The sequence below is a fragment of the Melanerpes formicivorus genome, unplaced genomic scaffold (genome assembly GCF_026170545.1).
Source record: "Melanerpes formicivorus ecotype bairdi unplaced genomic scaffold, bMelFor1.0.p_v2 SCAF_55, whole genome shotgun sequence".
In the NCBI taxonomy this organism is placed as follows: domain Eukaryota; kingdom Metazoa; phylum Chordata; class Aves; order Piciformes; family Picidae; genus Melanerpes; species Melanerpes formicivorus.
Window position 1 is genome coordinate 107,544 of NW_027142407.1, and position 22,291 is coordinate 129,834.

The 22,291-nt window shown below is 51.3% G+C and overlaps 1 protein-coding gene across 1 annotated transcript in view; it reads right to left on the reverse strand.

Annotated features, from left to right (window-relative positions):
- Window positions 1-22,291, reverse strand: part of CDH10 (cadherin 10) — a 106,712-nt gene that overhangs the window by 34,639 nt on the left and 49,782 nt on the right. The window contains 2 exon segments of the mRNA XM_068160979.1: window positions 2,263-2,557; window positions 21,115-21,487. Of these exon segments, the coding sequence (XP_068017080.1) occupies window positions 2,263-2,557; window positions 21,115-21,345 (526 nt within the window). The 5' untranslated portion in view covers window positions 21,346-21,487.

The following is a 22,291-nucleotide window of genomic DNA, read 5'->3' on the forward strand; positions in this document are numbered from 1 at the left end:
TCTAACATTTTTATCTGAAGCCCAGGAAAATAGAATCATGGAATGATAGAATTGTCAGGGTTGGAAGGGACTTCAAGGCTCAGCCAGTCCCAACCCCCTGCCATGGGCAGGGACACCTCACACCACAGCAGGTTGCTCACAGCCACATCCAGCCTGGCTGCAAACACCTCCAGGCAGGAGGCTTCCACCACCTCCCAGGGCAAACTGTGCCAGGCTCTCACCACCCTCATGGGCAACAACTTCTTCCTAACAGCCAATCTCAATCTACCCATTGCTACTTTTGCTCCATTCCCCCTGCTCCTATCCCTCCCTGACACCCTCAAAAGTCCCTCCCCAGCTTTTTTGGAGCCCCCTTCAGATCCTGGAAGACCACAAGAAGGTCTTCTGGGAGCCTTCTCCTCTCCAGCCTGCACAACCCCAACTCCCTCAGTCTGTCCTCACAGCAGAGCAGCTCCAGCCCTCTGCTCCTCCTCATGGCCCTGCTCTGGACACCTTCCAGCACCTCCAGAGCCTTCTTATAACAGGGACTCCAGACCTGCAAACATATCAATAATACCTTAAACCACTGCTGGAGGTAGTTCAGGCTGTGGTAGTGATTAAAATAGGAATACTAGCAAAAGAGGTGTTGCTTCTATTCCCAGATACTCTTGTGTGTGAATCAGTTCAGCTGCCATTGTGCAGGCTGCAACTTTGTAGTTAGGAGGGGAAGGGAAACTGCACTGCAAAGGGAAGAGAGATGATCTCAGACAGCTGTTTAAAATTTATGATGCTGCCATTCATGAGTGAGGTAAGGGAGGAACTGAACATAGGAGAGGATTTGTCCATGCACTGAAAATAAAACACAACTGAAAGAAAAGAGAATAAAGAGCTTGTCTGGCTTCAGGCAGTGCATCACCAGCACAGGAGTAAACACAGAGCTCTCCTTAGCCACAGAGCAGAGTGACAGTGCAGACAGCAGTTCCATTTTGCGCTTATCTCCTCCGGTGACCTCCAGGGAGAGGGGAAGGCAAAATTCACTCAGCTTTCCAAAGGCTTCTTTTAATGAGCTGATCAACCAGGGTGGAAGAGACCTCAGAGATCATCAAGTCCAACCGATCACCCAACCCTAACCAATCAACTAGACAGTGGCACTAAGTGCCTCATCCAGACTTGCCTTAGACACCTCCAGGGACATCGACCCCAGCACCTCCCTGGGCAGCACATTCCAAAGGCCAATTACTCTTGCTGGGAAGAACTTCTTTCCAAGATCACACCTAAACCTCCCCTGGCACAGCTTGAAGCTGTGTCCTCTTGTTCTGCTGCTGGTTGCCTGGGAGAAGAGACCAACCCCCAGCTGACTACAACCTCCCTTCAGGGAGTTGGAGAGAGCAAGAAGGTCTCCCCTGAGCCTCCTCTTCTCCAGGCTAAGCAACCCCAGCTCCTGGTACACCTCCAGGACACTCTAGCTCCTGGAGGTCTTAATTCTGTGGCATTTCTTAAAGGCACACAGCCAAAACTGCCACAAATATTTATACTCTAAAGCACTGTGGATTAATAACTTGAATATCCTAAGCAGAAATAGATCTGATGCCAGAAGAGAGGAGAGGTTCAGAGAGGAGAGGTTTGGATAGGTTGGGAGGGGAGGGGAGAGGAGAGGTTTGGAGAGGAGAGGTTTGGAGAGGAGAGGAGAGGTTTGGAGAGGAGAGGTTTGGAGAGGAGAGGTTTGGAGAGGAGAGGAGAGGTTTGGAGAGGAGAGGTTTGGAGAGGAGAGGTTTGGAGAGGAGAGGAGAGGAGAGGAGAGGTTTGGAGAGGAGAGGAGAGGTTTGGAGAGGAGAGGAGAGGTTTGGAGAGGTTTGGAGAGGAGAGGAGAGGAGAGGAGACTCGAGGAGAGGAGAGGAGACTCGAGGAGAGGAGAGGAGAGGAGAGGAGAGGAGACTCGAGGAGAGGAGAGGAGACTCGAGGAGACTCGAGGAGACTCGAGGAGAGGAGAGGAGAGGAGAGGAGACTCGAGGAGAGGAGAGGAGAGGAGAGGAGAGGAGAGGAGAGGAGAGGAGAGGAGAGGAGAGGAGAGGAGAGGAGAGGAGAGGAGAGGAGAGGAGAGGAGAGGAGCAATGAACAACAGCACCACCCCATGTGTGGATGCAATTCCACTCTTTCAATCCATGAATCACAATGAAAAGCAGTTCAGCCAGGAGAGCAGCGTTCCAAACCCGAGTGAGCTTGCAGAGGCTGGGGCAATGGCTCACCAGGTACGAGGCAGCAGCCCTGGCAGGAAGCACTCACCCACTACTGACATTTCAGGAACACTGGCAGTGTAAATCTTCTCTGGGAAGGTTGGCTCGTTGTCGTTGATGTCGTGGATCTTGATGACAAACTCGGACTCGGGTTCCACGGGTCTCAGAGTTCTCCTGTTAATGGCCTGGGCACGCAGGGTGTAAAAGGCTTTCTCCTCCCTGTCGATCCTGCGGGTGGCGTGGATGTCCCCTGTCTTCTCATCGATTATGAACAGAGTGCCAGCCCCATCGCCTGACAAGATGTACTTCAGTGAGCCATCCCCCTTGTCCTGGTCAGAGTGGAGCTGAGAGGGAAAAAGGAGGAGGAGAGAGGAAGGGAGAGAGGGAGGAAGGAAGGGAGAGAGGGAGGAAGGAAGGGAGGGAGGGAGGAAGGAAGGGAGGAAGGGAGGGATGAAGGAAGGAAGGAAGGGAGGTATGAAGGAAGGGAGGGAGAGAGGAAAGAAGGAAGGGAGGGAGAGATGAAAGGAGGAAGGAAGGGAGGAAGGAAAAGATTACTTAGAAGTAATAAAATACCCCTTGGCTGTTTAGGGTTTTGGATTGTGATTGCTTTGGGTTTGGTTTTGTTTGTTTGGGGTTTTTGGTTTAGTTTTTCATAGAGTCATAGAGTGGTTTGGGTTAGAAGGGACCTTAAAGATCATCTAGTTCCAACCCACCTGCCATGGGCAGGGACACCTTCCCATAAATCAAGTTAGAATAATTAGAATAAACCTTTATTAGAATAAACCAAACCAGGTTGGAAGAGACCTTCAAGATCATCGTGTCCAACCCATCAACCAATCCAACCCACCCAAACAGCTAACCCATGGCACCAAGCACCCCATCAAGTCTCCTTCTGAACACCTTCAATGACGGCGACTCCACCACCTCCTTGGGCAGCCCATTCCAATGGGCAATCACTCTTTCTGTATAGAACTTCTTCCTAACATCCAACCTGAACCTCCCCTGGTGCAGCCTGAGACTGTGTCCTCTTGTTCTAGTACTGAGTGCCTGGGAGAAGAGACCATCATCAGCCTGTCTACAACCTCCCTTCAGGTAGTTGTAGAGAGTGATAAGGTCACCCCTGAGTCTCCTCTTCTCCAGGCTAAGCAGCCCCAGCTCCCTCAGCCTCTCCTCATAGGGCTTGTGTTCCAAATCCCTCACCAACTTTGTTGCTCTTCTCTGGCCTCGTTCCAGCAAGTCAACCTCCTTCCTAAACTGAGGGGCCCAGAACTGGACACAGGACTCGAGGTGTGGCCTAACCAGTGCAGTGTACAGGGGCAGAATGACCTCCCTGCTCCTGCTGGCCACACTGTTCTTGATGCAGGCCAGGATGCCATTGGCCCTCTTGGCTGCCTGGGCACACTGCAGGCTCATGTTCAGCCTACCATCAACCAGCACCCCCAGGTCCCTCTCTGCCTGGCTGCTCTCAGCCACTCTGACCCCAGCCTGTAGCACTGCCTGGGGTTGTTGTGGCCAATGTGCAGAACCTGGCACTTGGATGTGTTCAATCTCCTGCCCTTGGCCTCTGCCCATCTGTCCAGCCTGTCGAGGTCTCTCTGCAGAGCCTCTCTACCCTCCAGCAGATCAACTCTTGCCCCCAGCTTGGTGTCATCAGCAAATTTACTGATGATGGACTCAATGCCCTCCTCCAGATCATCAATAAAGATGTTAAAGAGCACAGGGCCCAGCACTGATCCTTGGGGCACACCACTAGTGACTGGCTGCCAGCTGGATGTGGCACCATTCACCACCACTCTCTGGGCTTGGCCCTGTCCAACCCTGGCCCTGAACACCTCCAGGAAGGAAGCATCGACCACCTCCCTGGGCAACCTCTTGCACTGCCTCACCATCCTCATTGTAAAGATATTCTTCCTAATCTCCAGTGCAAATCTCCCTTCTCCAGCTTAAAGCCATTGCCCCTCACCTAGTACTGTAAGCTGCTGCAATGAGAACTCCTAATGAAATCTATGTGCCCTTATTTTCTGGTAGCTTGCACTAACACATCAGAAATCACAGAATTGTCAGGGTTGGAAGGGAACTCAAGGCTCAGCCAGTCCCAACCCCCTGCCATGGGCAGGGACACCTCACACCACAGCAGGTTGTTCACAGCCACAGCCAGCCTGGGTGCAAACACCTCCAGGCAGGAGGCTTCCATCACCTCCCTGGGCAGCCTGTGCCAGGCTCTCACCACCCTCATGGGCAACAACTTCTTCCTCACATCCAATCTCAATCTCTCCAATGCTATTTTTGATCCACACCCCCCCCCCCCCAAGTCCTATTCCTCCGTGACAACCTATAAAGTCCCTCCCCAGCTTTCTTGGAGTTCCCTTCAGATCCTGGAAGACCACAATTAGGTCTCCTGGGAGCCTTCTCCTCTCCAGCCTGCACAACCCAACTCCCTCACTCTGTCCTCACAGCAGAGCAGCTCCAGCCCTCTGCTCCTCCTTGTGGCCCTGCTCTGGACACCTTCCAGCACCTCCAGATCCTTCCTGGCACAGAGGCTCCAGAACTGGCCCCAGAGCTGCAGCTGTGGTCTCAGCAGAGTGGAGCAGAGGGGCAGAATCCCCTCCCTGGCCCTGCTGGCCACACTTCCCTTGCTGCAGCCCAGCCTCTGCTTGGCTCTCTAGGCTGCAAGTGCTCACTGCTGGCTCCTGCTGAGCTTCTCCTCCCCCAGCACCTCCAGGTCCTTTTCTTGAGGGCTGCTCTCCAGCCAGTCCCTGCCCAGCCTGTATCAGTGCTTGGGATTGCCCTGAGCCAGCTACCTCTTGTAGCCGACTGGATATTCTCAGGGTCCCATCCCCCTTGGCTTTCAACACTTGCAAGCATGAAACCTCCACAGCTTCCCTGGTGTCATACTGATTCTCCCCCTCTACTCACCTCTGGTGAGACCCCACCTGGACTACTGCCTCCAGTTCTGGAGCCCCTATTGCAAGAAGGATCTGGAGGTGCTGGAAGGTGTCCAGAGAAGGGCCAGGAGGAGGAGCAGAGGGCTGGAGCTGCTCTGCTGTGAGGACAGACTGAGGGAGTTGGGGTTGTGCAGTCTGGAGAAGAGAAGGCTCCCAGGTGACCCCATTGTGGCCTTCCAGTATCTGAAGGAGGCTACAAGAAGGCTGGGGAGGGACTGCTCAGGATCTCAAGCAGTGATAGGACTAGGGGGAATGGAATGAAGCTGGAGGTGGGGAGATTCAGGCTGGAGGTGAGGAGGAAGTTCTTCCCCATGAGAGTGGTGAAGCCCTGGAATGGGTTGTCCAGGGAGGTGGTTGGGGCCCTGTCCCTGGAGGGGTTTAAGGCCAGGCTGGATGAGGCTCTGGCCAGGCTGATCTAGTGTGGGGTGTCCCTGCCCATGGCAGGGGGGTTGGAACTGGATGATCCTTGTGGTCCCTTCCAGCCCTGACTGATGCTATGATTCTATGAAACTATGATTTGTTGCCTAACTTCATCTCCACGAACCCTTTCACTTGGCTGCTGGGGCAACTTTTTAGCTCTGCAGCAGCACCTGCTCTCTGTTTGAGAAACCTCTGCCTCCCAATCCTTAAAGAAGATATTTATGTTAATATTGACCTTTCCTTTCCTTGAAGAGCTCCCATTTAAAATTCACCACCTGCTGTGCTGGTTGTAAATTCCTTAAGCAGCTAAAGGAGATGACAGAATACATGACAATTAAGGGGAATGGAACAACTGGTTCCATGTCACCCTGGATTTTGCCGGATTTCCTTTGATATTATTTCTATTTCTTCCCTTTTTCAGCTGAAGCCCATTAGCATTTTGCTCTCCACCAGCTAATGTAAATAGCCTCAAGGAAAGAAACTCAATCTATTAAGTATTCAGCAATGATTTAATATCCATTATGTCACTAATATGGAGCTCAGCTTCATCTCTTAATGACCTGTACCTCTGACTGGATTCAGCACATCCACAACAGAGAATAATAAATAGCTACAGTTGTGTTGCTCTGTTGAGGACAGCACAGCTGTTGAATCCTTGGGTTTTGAGGTATGCTTCCAACCTGAAGGGAGGTTGTAGCCAGGTGGGGCTTGGTCTCTTCTCCCAGGCAACCAGCCCCAGAACAAGAGAATTAGGAAGAGTGTGGCCAGCAGGAGCAAGGAAGCCATTCTGCCCTGTGCTCAGTACTGTTCAGGCCACACCTTGAGACCTGTGTTCAGTTCTGGGCTCCTCAGGTTAGGAAAGATGTTGAGATGCTGGAAGGTGTCCAGAGAAGGGCAACAAGGCTGGTGAGAGGCCTTGAGCACAAGCACTGTGAGGAGAGGCTGAGGGAGCTGGGATTGCTTAGCCTGGAGAAGAGGAGGCTCAGGGGAGACCTTCTTGCTCTCTACAACTCCCTGAAGGGAAGTTGTAGCCAGGTGGGGGTTGGTCTCTTCTCCCAGGCAAGCAGCAGCAGAACAAGAGGACACAGTCTCAAGCTGTGCCAGGGGAGGTTTAGGCTGGGGGTGAGGAGAAAGTTCTTCCCAGCAAGAGAGATTGGCCATTGGGATGTGCTGCCCAGGCAGGCGTCCCTGGAGGTGTTTAAGAAAGGCTTGGATGTGGCACTTGGAGCCATGGTGTAGCTGTCAGGAGGTGTTAGGTATTAGGGAATAGGTTGGACTTGATGATCTCTGAGGTCTTTTCCAACCTGCTTGATTCTGTGATCATCTCTCTCTTCAGCTTTTATGTGGAATTCATAGATTCTTGCAATGGTTTGGGTAAGAAAGGACCTTGAAGATCCTCTCCTTCCAACCCCCCTGCCACCTTTTCTAGATTCTCACCACCCCTGTACTGAAGAATTCTTCCTAAGATCCAGTTTCTCTCCCTCAGTTTAAAACCACTCTCCCCTGTCCTGCCTCTAGACACCCTCATGAAGAGTGCCCCTGCATAATCCTCAAGGATCCCTTCAAGTATTGAGAGGCAGTTCTAAGGTCCCCCCAGAGTCTTCTCCAGGCTGAACACCCCCAGCTCCCTCAGCCTGTCCTCATAGCAGAGCTGCTCCAGGCCCTGGATCATGCTCATGGCCCTCCTCTGGGCTCACTCCAGCAGCTCTGTCTCCTTCTTCTGCTGGGGACACCAGAACCAGAGGCATTATTTGAGGTGTGGTCTCAGCAGAGCAGAGCCAAAGGGCAGAATCTCCTGTTTTGCCTTCTGCCCACACTCCTCTGGCTGCAGCCCAGCACACAGCTGCCTGAGGGCTGCACCAGGCCACTCATGAGGATTTTCTCAGCAACCAACAGCCCCAAGGTTTGTTCTTCAGGGCTACTTTCCACCCATGCTGCACCCAGACTGGATTGGTGCTTGGGGTTGGTCTGATCCAGAGGCAAGACCTTGCACTGGGACTTGTTGAACCTCATGCAGTGGTTTGCACTGGCCTGCTCCTCAAGACTGCCAAGATGCTTCTGCAGGGCCTCCTTTCAACCAGCACTGCAAAGTTTTACCATTTTACTTTAGCATTAAAAATAAAATAGGATGGAATCAAAAACTCTGCCACTTTATACTCAAAAGTCTTTCCTACAGTTGTTCTTTTGTTATTGGTTGGTTGGTTTTGGCTAATGGACATCTGTGATTGCTGCCAGCCAAGCTGGGAAACCAGCAGACATCTGTTTCATTTAGCACTTTTAACTGCACCCAAGGAGCAGCTGTGAAGATGTGGTTTTGGTTTTGTATCTGCCACTGGTATTATGAGAAGCTCCACAGGAGCCAGCAGTGAGCACTTGCAGCCCAGAGAGCCAAGCAGAGCCTGGGCTGCAGCAAGAGAAGTGTGGCCAGCAGGGCCAGGGAGGGGATTCTGCCCCTCTGCTCCACTCTGCTGAGACCACAGCTGCAGCTCTGGGGCCAGTTCTGGAGCCTCTGTGCCAGGCAGCATCTGGAGGTGCTGGAAGGTGTCCAGAGAAGGGCCAGGAGGAGGAGCAGAGGGCTGGAGCTGCTCTGCTGTGAGGACAGACTGAGGGAGTCGGGGTTGTGCAGCATGGAGAGGAGAAGGCTCTGAGGAGACCTAATTGTGGCCTTCCAGGATCTGAAGGGGGCTCCAAGTAAGCTGGGGAGGGACTTTTGAGGGTGTCAAGGAGTGATAGGAGTAGGAGGAATGCAGTAAAACTAGAAATGGGTAGATTGAGATTGGCTGTGAGGAAGAAGTTGTTGCCCATGAGGGTGGTGAGAGCCTGGCACAGGCTGCCCAGGGAGGTGGTGGAAGCCTCCTGCCTGGAGATGTTTGCAGCCAGGCTGGATGTGGCTGTGAGCAACCTGCTGTAGTGTGAGGTGTCCCTGCCCATCCTCCATGGCTGTGGCTTCTAACACATCCCCTTCTCCTCTCCCACAGGAACTGCACTCTACTCTGACATTTCTTAATCTAATATAAAGGTCATGAACTTTTCCCTCACAGCACACAAAGTGTTAATCCTTTCTTCACCCCCCAAAAAAGGCAATGAGATGCTCCTGTGCAAAACAGAGCAGATTAGGTGAGCCAGACCCATTCCTCATGCAAACTCCTGGCATTTGAACTGATTTATGGCCATGCCAGATAAAGACTTTAGGATTTGTCACACCTCTTTCTATTTGAATTTCAGATTTAGAGAGCCCTCCCTGAAGTCTCAGTGATTGGTATTCAGACACCTGAGGACAAGGACGTGACTTTATTTACCAACCAGCCTTTGAGTTCTTACAGCAGGCATCCAGCCAGCTCAAGCTGGGGTCATTTTTTGGTCTCAGTTTAATATTCTGTGCCCCACAGCAGAGTTTCCAGTAGGACTTTCAGCTTTTTGTGATCTGTACCAAAGGAAAAAATGATTCCAATAGTGCCTCTTGAAACACATTTTTGCCTTCCTACTTCATTTGGTGTTTGCATAATCATAGAATCATCACTGAATCAATAAGGTTGGAAAAGACCTCAAAGATCTTCAAGTCCAACCTGCCACCCAATACCTAACACCTCCTGACAACTAAACCATGGCTCCATGTTCAACATCTAATCCTTGTTGCACCTCTCCAATGATGGGGACTCCACCACCTCCCCAGGCAGCACATCCCAATGGCCAATCTCTCTTGCTGGGAAGAACTTTCTCCTTACCTCTAGGCTAAACCTCCCCTGACACAGCTTGAGACTGTGTCCTCTTGTTCTGCTGCTGCTTGCCTGGCAGAAGAGCCCAACCCCCACCTGGCTACAACCTCCCTTCAGGGAGTTGTAGAGAACAAGAAGGTCTCCCCATTCCTACTTTATTCCACAATATATTTGACAACATTCCAATGCAATATTCATAGAATAGCAGCAAAGAATGGTCCAGGCCAGAAGGGACCTCCAAAGGTCATTCAGTCCAACCTCCCTGCAGCAAGCAGGGACATCCTTAACTAGATCAGGTTGCCCAGAGCCCTCTCCAGCCTCACCTGGAATATCTCCCGAGATGGGACCTCAAACACTTCCTTGAGCAACCTGTTCCAGTGTTCCACCACCCTCATAGCAAAAAGCCAGTTCCCAGCATCCAATCTAAATCTGCTCTGCTCTAGTGTGAAGCCATTGTCCCTCATCCTGTCCCTGCAGGCCTTTGCAAACAGTCTCTCTCCATCCTTCTTACAACCCCCTTCAGGTACCGGCAGGCTGCTATTAGGTCTCCCCTGAGCCTCCTCTTCTGTAGGCTAAGCAGCCCCAGCTTCCTCAGCCTCTCCTCACAGGGCTGTGCTCCAGACCCCTCCCCAGCCTCATTGCCCTTCTCTGGACACCTTCAAGCCTCTCAATATCCTTCTTACATTGAAGATCCAAGAACTAGAGACAGTAGTGCTGCATCCCTGGGCTCACAGTGACACGACTTAATAAGTGCTAGCACACAGGAATTCACTTATGCCTTCATGTAATGGTCTGAATTGAACAAAGCAGGAGAGAATTCTAGCAGGTTAAAAATAAATGAGTGACAGAGACTGATAAATCTCAGGGATGCTTGCTGGGAGTAGTGTTTGCATACCAATGCACCACATCCTTGACAAATCCTCCTCCTGCTTGTTTCAAAAGCCTTGGTAGTAAACTCCAGCACTTTCTGCACCTGGCATGCAAAACAGTTCCTTTTGTCTCCATGCTTATTAGCAGATCAAAAGAATAACATTGGCCCCTGAGCTGGCTACTTTGTAGAGAAATAATGACCAGAATGTGATGGGATGGGATGGGGTGGGATGGAATGGAATGGAATGGAATGGAATGGAATGGAATGGAATGGAATGGAATGGAATGGAATGGAATGGAATGGAATGGAATGGAATGGAATAGACCAGGTTGGAAGAAACCTTCAAGATCATCGTGTCCAACCTATCATCCAACACCACCTAATCAACTAACCCATGGCACCAAGCACCCCATCAAGTCTCCTCCTGAACACCTCCAATGATGGTGACTCCACCACCTCCCCAGGCAGCCCATTCCAATGGCCAATCACTCTCTCTGTGTAGAACTTCCTCCTCACCTCCAGCCTAAACCTCCCATGGTGCAGCTTGAGACTGTGTCCTCTTGTTCAGGTGCTGGCTGCCTGGGAGAAGAGACCAACCTCTGCCTGTCTACAACCTCCCTTCAGGTAGTTGTAGAGAGTGATAAGGTCACCCCGAGTCTCCTCTTCTCCAGGCTAAGCAACCCCAGCTCCCTCAGCCTCTCCTCACAGGGCTGTGTTCCAAACCCCTCACCAACTTTGTTGCTCTTCTCTGGACTCGTTCCAGCAAGTCAACCTCCTTCCTAAACTGAGGAGCCCAGAACTGGACACAGTACTCGAGGTGTGGCCTAACCAGTGCAGTGTACAGGGGCAGAATGACCTCCCTGCTCCTGCTGGCCACACTGTTCCTCATGCAGGCCAGGATGCCATTGCCCCCCCTGGCTGCCTGGGCACACTGCTGCCTCATGCTCAGCCTACTCTCAACCAGCACACCCAGGTCCCTCTCTGCCTGGCTGCTCTCAGCCACTCTGACCCCAGCCTGTAGCACTGCCTGGGGTTGTTGTAGCCAATGTGCAGAACCTGACACTGGGATGTGTTCAATCTCCTGCCTTTGGGCTCTGCCCATCTGTCCAGCCTGTCTGCAATTTCCCCCCAGAGTGGGCAGATTGGACCTGAAACCAGCAGAGGATCATTGATATCAGATTCCCACTCTGGAGACATTATTTTAAGGCTCATAAACTGAATTATTGAATGCTGCAGTTGTTCAACATCAGGCTGCACCTACCCTAAATAGCTGTGGTGGGGTTTCTATTTTAGCTCATGTCCTGTGCAGTGTTCTCTCTTAGTTGCCAGATTGATTATCATGGCTTTGAGCCAGGTTGGCTCACCAAAGAGATTAACTTGTTTCACTTTATCCTTAAGGTAAGATTTAAAGCAGCTCTCTCCAGTGATGCAAGAATAAGCAGGGAGTTTTAATGAGACATGGCAGGCATTTAATTTTCTCACTCAGCTGCATTGCCACCTCCCCAGTCCTGTGCTGTTGTGCATTGCTTCACAGAGGAGACAAGGTGGAAAGGGAAGAGACACACTTCAAAAAGAAAATGGGAAGATAAAGGAGGAGCAACCTAAAAGGAAGGCAGAGCAAGGAAAGCAAGATGAGGACTGCTCTCAAATCCTTTTGCTGGCTGAGGAGAAGCAACAAACATAGAATCATGGAATCATTAGGCTTGGAAGGGAGCTCAAGGCTCAGCCAGTCCCAACCCCCTGCCATGGGCAGGGACACCTCACACCACAGCAGGTTGCTCACAGCCACATCCAGCCTGGCTGCAAACACCTCCAGGCAGGAGGCTTCCACCACCTCCCTGGGCAGCATGTGCCAGGCTCTCACCACCTTCATGGGCAACAACTTCTTCCTAACAGCCAATCTCTAGTTTTGCTCCATTCCCCCTGCTCCTATCCCTCCCTCACACCCTCAAAAGTCCCTCCCCAGCTTTTTTGGAGCCCCCTTCACATACTGGAAGGCCACAATTAGGTCTCCTGGGAGCCTTCTCTTCTCCACACTGCACAACCCCAACTCTCTCAGTCTGTCCTCACAGCAGAGCAGCTCCAGCCCTCTGCTCCTCCTCCTGGCCCTTCTCTGGACACCTTCCAGCACCTCCAGAGCCTTCCTGCTAGAGAGGCTCCAGAACTGGCCCCAGAGCTCCAGCTGTGGTCTCAGCAGAGCAGAAAAAATAAAAGCTCTGCTTTGCAGTGCACTTTCAGATTAAATGAGGTTGCTTCAAACTGATTCATTATCCAAATGAAAGACAATAATCATTATTAGTATTTCTGTTTCTATTGAGAAAGATTGCAGCCAGTCCTTGCTGCTCCAGACTTTCGTTTGTTCCTCCAAATGTTATCATAGAATCAAAAAGGTTGGAAAAGACCTCAAAGATCTTCAATTTCAGCCTGTCACCCAACACCTCATGACTGCTAAACCATCGCTCCAAGTGTGACATCCAATTCCCTCTTGAACACCTCCAGGGATGGTGACTCCACCACCTCCCTGGGCAGCACATTCCAACAGCTAACAACTCTCTCTGTGAAGAACTTTCTCCTCACCTCCAGCCTAAACCTCCCCTGGTGCAGCCTCGCTTGCCTGGGAGAAGAGACCAACCCCCACCTGGCTACAACCTCCCTTCAGGGAGTTGGAGAGAGCAAGAAGGTCTCCCCTTAGCCTCCTCTTCTCCAGGCTAAGCCACCCCAGCTCCCTCAGCCTCTCCTCACAGGGCTGTGCTCCAGAGCCCTCCCCAGCTTTGTTGCCCTTCTCTGGACACCTTCCAGCAGCTCAAAATCCTTCTTATATTGAGTATCCCAGAACTGGACAGAGGACTCAAGGTGGAAGGTTTTAAACTGATAAGAGGCAAAGGGGAATGAGTAATATGCTTATGGTTCCTTCACACATCCCTGGTGAAGCAATGACTGCCACAGGATCAGAAATACTCTTTTTCCAGCTCCCTGCAATCTTCACCCCCAAGTGATATCATCTGCAAGAGTCTCAATTTCCATAAGCTAATCCTACAGCAAAGGCTTTTTTTCAGCCCTAGGCTTGCATCTTTTCCCCATGATTGGAGCTGGTGCAGGCTGTTAGGGGTTGGAAGGGACCTCTGGAGATCTTCAGGTCCAAACCCTGTGCCAGAGCAGGGCCATTTGTGGGGAGGGGTTATGTTAGTTATAATGTATTAATGGACAAAAGGAAGACCTAAAGCTCTTCAGTGATGCTCAAGCCCTTACTGTCCTGTAGGCTGGGCAAAAATAGATGAGGATTTTGCCTAAGCAAAAATAGCTACAACCCCAGCACTCCACATACCTATTAATAAGTAATAACAAGATCACAGGATATTAGGGGTTGGAAAGGGAACTTTGGAGACTGTCCAGTCCAAGCCCCCTGCCAGAGCAGGAGCAGAGAACCCAGCACAGGGCACACAGGACACATCCAGACAGGGCTGCAAAGGCTCCAGACAAGGAGACTCCACAACCTCTCTGGGCAGCCTGCTCCAGGCCTCTGGCAGCCTCCCAGGGCAGAAGTTCCTCCTCCTGCTGAGCTGCAACCTCCTGGGCTGCACTTTCCATCCATTGCCTCTTGTCCTATCCCAGGGTGCAGCTGAGCAGAGCCTGGCCCTGTCCCTTCCTTCCTGCCCCCCAGCCCTCAGCTCTTGATAGACACTGATCAGATCCCTCTCAGCCTTCTCCTCAGTATTCTCTGGAATATGTCAAAAGAAGGGTAAGAAAGCTGGGGAGGGGTCTGGAGCACAGCCCTGGGAGGAGAGGCTGAGGGAGCTGGTGTTGCTTAGCCTGGAGAAGAGGAGGCTCAAGGGAGACCTTCTTGCTCTCTCCAACTCCCTGAGGGGAGGTTGTAGCCAGGTGGGGGTTGGTCTCTTCTCCCAGTCAGGCATCCAGCACCAGAACAAGAGGACACAGTCTCAAGCTGTGCCAGGGGAGGTTTAGGCTGGATGTAAGGAAAAAGTTCTTCCCAGACAGAGAGATTGGCCATTGGAATATGCTGCCCAGGGAGGTGGTGGAGTCACCATCACTGGAAGTGTTTAGGAAGAGCCTGGCTGAGGCACTTGGTGCCATGGTTGAGTTGATTAGGTGGTGTAGGGTGATAGGTTGGACTTGATGATCTCAAAGGTCTTTTCCAACCTGCTTAATTCTATTCTATTCTATTCTATTCTATTCTATTCTATTCTATTCTATTCTATTCTATTCTATTCTATTCTATTCTATTCTATTCTATTCTATCCTGTCCTGTCCTGTCCTGTTCTGTTCTGTTCTAATCCTATCCTATCCTATCCTATCCTATCCTTTTTTTTCTCTCAACACTAGCCACCCCCAGTGCTCTCAGCCTCTCCTCACCAGGCAAAGTTTTAGTCCCTTCAGCATCCTTGGAGCCCTCCAGTTTCTTCTCTCAGTTAGCTCCCTCCTTCCTTCAAAGGGAGAATTCACAGCCTGGAGGAGGTTCATGGTCCTGCCATTGACAAAATCCCCTCAGATTTCAGGAGAGGAAGGCAGATTCTTGTTTTATGGCCCATGGAGTCACCGGCCCTGGAGGTGGTCAAGAGGGGATTGGACGTGGCGTTTGGTGCCATGGTTTAGGGGTCATGGGGTCTTGGGTGACAGGTTGGACTTGATGATCTTTGAGGTCTCTTCCAACCTTATTGATTCTATGATTCTACGATACAAGGAGGAGAAAATCCTCACACAGATGCACTGAATCCATGTGCCAACATCCAAACTCCCTCCTCAAGCCAAGATCTTTAGCTGATGCTCAGACAGCTCGAGCAAGAAAGTTTCGGCTTCATTAGGCTGTGGCAGCTTCCACTCCAGAGGACACACAGAGGCACTGAGCTGACATGAGCTAGGGACTAATTGAATTTTATACACCAAAGAGCTTTTGCAGGAGCCAGTATGAAAGTTTGCTTTCTAATTTTAGTGTCATAAACACAGTCTGTACAGCAGGGGACAACAAAAAACAGGCAAGAGAGTCAGAGAATGGTTTGGAGTGAGAGAGACCTTAGAGGTCAAGTCCCAGCACCCTTGCCATGGGCAGGGACACCTTCCTCTAAAGCAGGGGGGTCAAGGCCTTCTCCATCCCTGGCAATGAATACCTCCAGGGAGGGTGCATCCACCACAGGATTGTTTACTTTTGGATGGTGGGGGGAAGTTAAAAGGAAAAGTCACCACCAACTCTTAATGCTCTCTGCATTAATGAGAACAAAGAGGTAATTAAGAAGCCATACTGGGTGTTGTGATGTTCTTAACAAGAATTGGGTGTGGGTTGCTTTTTGTTGTTACATCTCAGCTATGTTTTCTTAAAGCAGCCAAGTTATGAACAAAAGAACCATTAAGGCAGCATTAGTTTGCAGATATCCTAATTTACAACTGCCTTCTGCATAAAAAGCATTTCATTTACTGGGGAAAAAGATGCACAGCAACATTGAGAGCAGGGGTGCTTTGTTCTGCCTACAGCTGCAGGCCATTTCAAAACACATTAGACAGGATTGCCTTTGTTTGCAGCTGAAATCACTGTAACATGGCTGGGGAGAGGTCTCACAATGAGGCGGGGCTGAGGTCTGACAATGAGGCTGGGGAGAGGTCTCGAGCACAAGCCCTGCACATTGGTCATAACAGCTTCATGCAGTGCTACAGGCTGGGGACAGGGTGGCTGAGAGCAGCCAGGCAGAAAGGCACAGGTTGACAGCAGCTGAACATGAGGCAGCAGTGTGCCCAGGCAGCCAGGAATGTCAATGGCATCCTGGCCTGCATCATGAACAGTGTGGCCAGCAGGAGCAGGGAAGTCATTCTGCCCTGTGCTCAGCACTGCTTAGGCCAAACCTTGAGTCCTGTGTCCAGTTCTGGGCTCCTCAGTTTAGGAAGGACATTGAGAGACTTGAAGGGGTCCAGAGAAGGGTAACAAAGCTGGGGAGGGGTCTGGAGCACAGCCCTGTGAGGAGAGGCTGAGGGAGCTGGGGTTGCTTAGCCTGGAGAAGAGGAGGCTCAGGGGAGACCTTCTTGCTCTCTCCAACTCCCTGAAGGGAGGTTGTAGCCAGGTGGGGGTTGGTCTCTTCTCCCAGGCAGCCAGCACCAGAACAAGAGGACACAGTCTCAAGGTGTACCAGGGGGATTTTAGGCTGGATGTGAAGAAATTCTTCCCAGCAAGAGAGATTGGCCATTGGGATGTGCTGCCCAGGGAGGTGGTGGAGTCACCATCACTAGAGGTGTTTAGGAGGAGACTGGATGGGTTGTTTGGTGCCATGGTTGAGTTGATTAGATGGTGTTGGATGACAGGTTGGATTTGATGATCTCAGAGGTCTCTTCCAGCCTGCTCTGCTCTGCTCTGCTCTATTCTATTCTATTCTATTCTATTCTATTCTATTCTATTCTATCCCATCCCATCCCATCCCATCCCATCCTATCCTATCCTACCCTACCCTACCCTACGCTACCCTTTATCTTTTCTGTTGATTCCTCAGGATGGATTATTTCATCCAATTATTTTAAATCCCTACCCTTTAAACCATAACATTTCTATAAACCTCTCTGCTTTGTTTTTTCCCCCTCCCTGTTCACTTCTCCTCACACATTTGCAGCAGCCACATATTTATTTACCCTTTTTTTCCCCTCCCTGTCAAAATTTCCAACCTCAGTGATCATTTAGTCCTAAGCTGTCTAATTTAGAGCCATGATTGCCAAGGTAGTAATAGCTGCTAATGATTACCTGGCTTCCAAAATAGTATTTCTCCAATATTTCTGCCTCCTAAGGAGCACAACTGGAGTGGAATCAGCAATCACAAGCAGGGAGGTGCAGAAACTGCAAGTCCTGCCTGTTTTCCATCAAATGCCACACCTCAGAGAAAGGATATGTGAAAGTTCCTGTTGGAAGTTGGGCTCATAGTACCATAGTATCATAGTATCAGTCAGGGTGGGAAGGGACCACAAGGATCATCTAGTTCCAACCCCCATGCCATGGGCAGGGACACCCCACACTAGATCAGCCTGGCCAGAGCCTCATCCAGCCTGGCCTTAAACACCTCCAGGGACAGGGCCCCAACCACCTCCCTGGACAACCCATTCCAGGGCTTCACCACTCTCATGGGGAAGAACTTCCTCCTCACCTCCAGCCTGAATCTCTCCACCTCCAGCTTCATTCCATTCCCCCTAGTCCTATCACTACCTGAGATCCTGAGCAGTCCCTCCACAGCCTTCCTGTAGCCCCCTTCAGATACTGGAAGGCCACAATGAGGTCACCTGGGAGCCTTTTCTTCTCCAGACTGAACAGCCCCAACTCCTTCAGTCTGTCTTCATAGCAGAGCAGCTCCATCCCTCTGCTCATCCTCCTGGTCATTCTTTAGACACCTTCAAGCACCTCCAGATCCCTCTTGTCATAGGGGCTCCAGAACTGGAGGCAGTACTCCAGGTGGGGTCTCCCAAGAGCTGAGTAGAATCTCAGCTTGGCTGTCTGGGCTGCAAGTGCTCACTGCTGGCTCCTCTTGAGGTTCTCCTCCCCCAGCACCCCCAGGTCCTTTTCTTCAGGGCTGCTTTCCAGCCAGTCCCTGCCCAGCCTGGCAGACTTGCTACAATATAGCAATGCGTAGAATAAATTGCACTTCATCTGTAGAGATGTGGGACAGTCATAACAATTTCTCTCTTGAGAAGCCTGGGCTGCAGCAAGAGAAGTGTGGCCAGCAGGTCAAGGGAGGTGATTCTGCCCCTCTGCTCCACTCTGCTGAGACCACAGCTGCAGCTCTGGGGCCAGCTCTGGAGCCTCTGTGCCAGGAAGGATCTGGAGGTGCTGGAAGGTGTCCAGAGAAGGGCCAGGAGGATGAGCAGAGGGCTGGAGCTGCTCTGCTGTGAGGACAGACTGAGGGAGTTGGGGTTGTTCATTCTGGAGAGGAGAAGGCTCCCAGGAGACCTTCTCGTGGCCTTCCAGGATCTGCAGGGGGCTCCAAGAAATCTGGGGATGGACTTTATAGGGTGTGAGGGAGGGATAGGAGCAGGGGGAATGGAGCAGAACTACAAGTGAGTAGATTGAGATTGGATGTTAGAAAGAAGTTGTTGCCCATGAGGGTGGTGAGAGCCTGGCACAGGTTGCCCAGGGAGGTGGTGGAAGCCTCCTGCCTGGAGGTGTTTGCAGCCAGGCTGGATGTGGCTGTGAGCAACCTGCTGTGGTGTGAGGTGTCCCTGCCCATGGCAGGGGGTTGGGACTGGCTGAGCCTTGAGTTCCCTTCCTACCCTGACAGTTCTGTGATTCTATGGAATTTGGGCTTGAGGATAGGAGAAAGTTTTTCACAGAGTTGTTAGCCATTGGAATGTGCTGCCCAGGGTGGTGGTGGAGTCACCATCCCTGGATGTCTTCAAGAGGGTATTGGATGTGGAACTTGGAGCCATGGTTTAGTTAGCCATGAGGTGTTGGGTGACAGGTTAGGCTTGATGATCTCTGAGGTCTTTTCCAACCTTATTGATTCTATGATTCCATGATCTCCAGGGATGAGGCCTCAACCACCTCCCTGGGCAAACTCTTCCAGTGTTCCTCCACCCTCATGGTGCAGAACTTGTTCCTAACATCCCTTATAAATCTGCTCTGCTCTAGTTTGAGGCCATTGCTCCTCCTCCTGTCCGTGCAGGCCTTTGCAAACAGTCTCTCTCCATCCTTGTAGCCTCCTTCAGGTACTGGAAGGCTGCTATTTGTTCTCCCTGGAGACTTCTCCTCTCCGGGGTGAGCACCCCCTGCTTCCTCAGCCTGTGCCTGTAGCAGAGGTGCTCCAACCCCCTGAGCATTTTTGTGGCCCTCCTCTGGCCCTGCTCTCTGCCTGCCAGCTTCTTGAGATACATCAGCTACAGAGTGACCCAAAACTGAAGGCTCTGCAAGAATTTGCCATTTCAGCCATTGTATTTCATCTCATTTCATAATTATCATCAAAGACAAAAACCTCACTCTTACAAACAAGAGAAAAATCACCCATCAGGAAGACATTTTCAAAGGGTAAACAGCCACTTTAAACTTCTTAGAGCTCTCCCTCATGGGTATTATTAGATATTTTCCCCCTCTTTTTACAAGGACACAAAAAATTCCTCAGCCTTACCCCTGGCTCTTCCTTGCTCTCTGTGTCTACAGGAGATTTTAAAGGTCATCTGCATCTGATTTGACAAATCAGAAATTAAGAGAGGAGGGAAAAATAAAAGAAACCCCACCAAAGCCCCTGAAGCCTCAGCCTTTGAATTGCTGTTGGAGCTGTGGGCTGCTTCTACACTTATCATTTCAAAGGAGGGGATGGTCAAACATTTCTGCAGCTCCCTTTTCTATTATGGTTGTTTAATTCCTTGAGTGAACAAGTCTACTCTAAGGGACTGGAATCTAGTTGGGTTTTGCTTTTTACTTCCTGAGGTAAGGCTTTGAATATAGAATCACAGAACTGTCAGAGTTGGAAGGGACCTCAAGGCTCAGCCAGTCCCAACCCCCTGCCATGGGCAGGGACACCTCACACTACAGCAGGTTGCTCACAGCCACCTCCAGCCTGGCTGCAAACACCTCCAGGCAGGAGGCTTCCACCACCTCCCTGGGCAACCTGTGCCAGTCTCTCACCACCCTCCTGGGGAACAACTTCTTTCTAACATCCAATCTCCTTGATTTGCTCCATTCCCCCTGCTCCTATCCCTCCCTGACACCCTCAGAAGTCCCTCCCTGACACCCTCAAAAGTCCCTCCCCAGCTTTCTTGGAGCCCCCTTCAGATACTGGAAGGCCACAATGAGGTCTCCTGGGAACCTTCTCCTCTCCAGACTGCACAGCCCCAACTCCCTCAGTCTGTCCTCACAGCAGAGCAGCTCCAGCCCTCTGCTCCTCCTCCTGGCCCTTCTCTGGACACCTTCCAGATAAAAATAATGCACAAATGTGCTTAGCAGTTATTTCCTTTTTGGAATATCTTTTTCTTTTTTTTCATGATAAAAGGTAGTTTGGATGAGGCTTGGGGAAACCTAGTCTAGTGGGAGGTGTCCCTGCCAATGACAGAGGGGTTGGAACTGGATGGGAGGCTTGGCTGAGACAGCTGAAGGCTGGGCAGCCATTCAGTGAGACTTGGACAGACTAAGAGCTGGGCAGAGAGGGAGCTGAGGAGGTTCAAGAAGGAGCAGTGCAAAGTCCTGCACATGGAAAAGAAGAATAAACTACATCAGGACAGGCTGGGAAGTGATCTGCTGAAGTGTAGCCCTGGGGAGAAGGAGCTGGGAGTGCTGGTGGGCAGCAAGGTCTGCATGGGACAGCAATGTGCCCTGGGGGCCAAGAAGGCCAAGGGGGTCTTGGGGGGGCATTAGGAAAAGTGTCTACAGCAGATCCAGGGAGGTTCTCCTGCCCCTCTACTCTGCCCTGGGGAGTCCTCACCTGGATTATTGTATCCAGCTCTGTGCTCCCCAGTCCAGGAGGGACAGGGATCTGCAGGAGAGAGTCCAAGGGAGGGCTACAAGGATGCTGAAGAGATTGAAGCTCTGCCTGATGAGGAGAGGCTGAGAGCCCTGGGACTGTTTAGTCTGTAGAGAAGGCTGAGAGGGATCTGATCAATGCCTATCAATAGCTGTGGGTAGGGGGTCAAGAGGGAGGGAACAGGGACAGGGTCTGCTCAGCTGCACCCTGGGATAGGACAAGGAGCAATGGATGGAAACTGCAGCCCAGGAGGTTCCACTTCAACATGAGGAAGAACTTCTTCACTGTGGGGGTCACAGAACACTGGAGCAGGCTGCCCAGAGATGTTGTGGAGTCTTCTCTGGAACCTTTCAAGACCCACCTGGGTGAATTCCTGTGTGACCTGTGCTGGATTCTATGCTCCTGATCTGGCAGGGGGGTTGGACTCAATGAACTTTGGAGACCCCTTCCATCGCTTTACACCCTGTGATCCTGTGAGTCAGGTTGGTGACAGTACAAAGCCCCTCATTAGAACCTTACCTTGCCCACATACTGATAGTCAGATCCTGTGTATTCCTCTAACAGGAAGAACTGGTTCCACATCCAGCCTCGCTTCTGCCGGTGAATTGTCTTCCCATCACTCCCTGCTAAGCGTCCCCCAGAGCTCTTGGGTCTGAGATCAGGAGTCCTTCTGAACAGCATTTCTGTATGGCAAGGCTGTGGCAGCCACATCCAGAGCAGCAGGAGTAACAGGACTTGCTGTATTGTCATAGTTCTCCACTGCTGATCCTCTCCAAGCTGGTCGGTGGTGGAGCTTACAGCTTTGTTTTTCCCGACTTGCTCTTTATGCCTCTAGTTGCTGATGCAGCACAGCAGCTTCCAGCAACTCATCTCTGTGCATAATAGCCAAATCCTGAAAGCAAGCAGAGAAGAGACGCTGTTAGTTGACTTGCACTCACCCCCTAGTGTCCAACATCCCTGCTTCTGGTGGCTGAGGCCCCAGAGACATCACCTGCAGTGCTGTGGCCAGCTCTGGAGCCCTCAACATAGGAAGGACCTGGAGCTGATGGAGAAGGTCCAGAGGAGGACCGTGAAAATGATCAGGGGGTTGGAGCAGCTTTGCCATGAGGAGAGGCTGAGGGAGCTGGGGGTGTTCAGCCTGGAGAAGAGAAGGCTCCAGGGAGACCTAATAGCAGCCTGCCAGGACCTGAAGGGATCTACAAGAAGGATGGAGAGAGACTGTTTACAAAGGCCTGCAGGGACAGGATGAGGGACAATGGATTCAAACTAGAGCAGAGCAGATTGAGACTGGATGTTAGGAAAAGGTTCAGGTTCATAAGGGAAATGGAACACTGGAACAGGTTGCCCAGGGAGGTGGTTGAGGCTCCATCCCTGAAGATCTTCAAGGTGAGGCTGGACAGGGCTCTGGGCAACCTGACCTAGTTGAGGATGTCTCTGCTGAGTGCAGAGGGGTTGGGCTGGATGAGCTTTGGAGCTCCCTTCCAACCCAGAGCATTCTGTGATTCTCTGATTCTGTACCCTGAAGATACAAAACATTGAGGCATGTATTGTGTCCAGTTATAGCACCCCCAACACAAGAGGGAGATAGATCTGCTGCAGAAGGTCCACAGAAAGAGCACAGCAATGACCAGAGGGCCTGATAACCTCTCCTATGAAAACAGGCTGGGAGAGTTGAGGCTCTTTGCCCTGAAGAAGA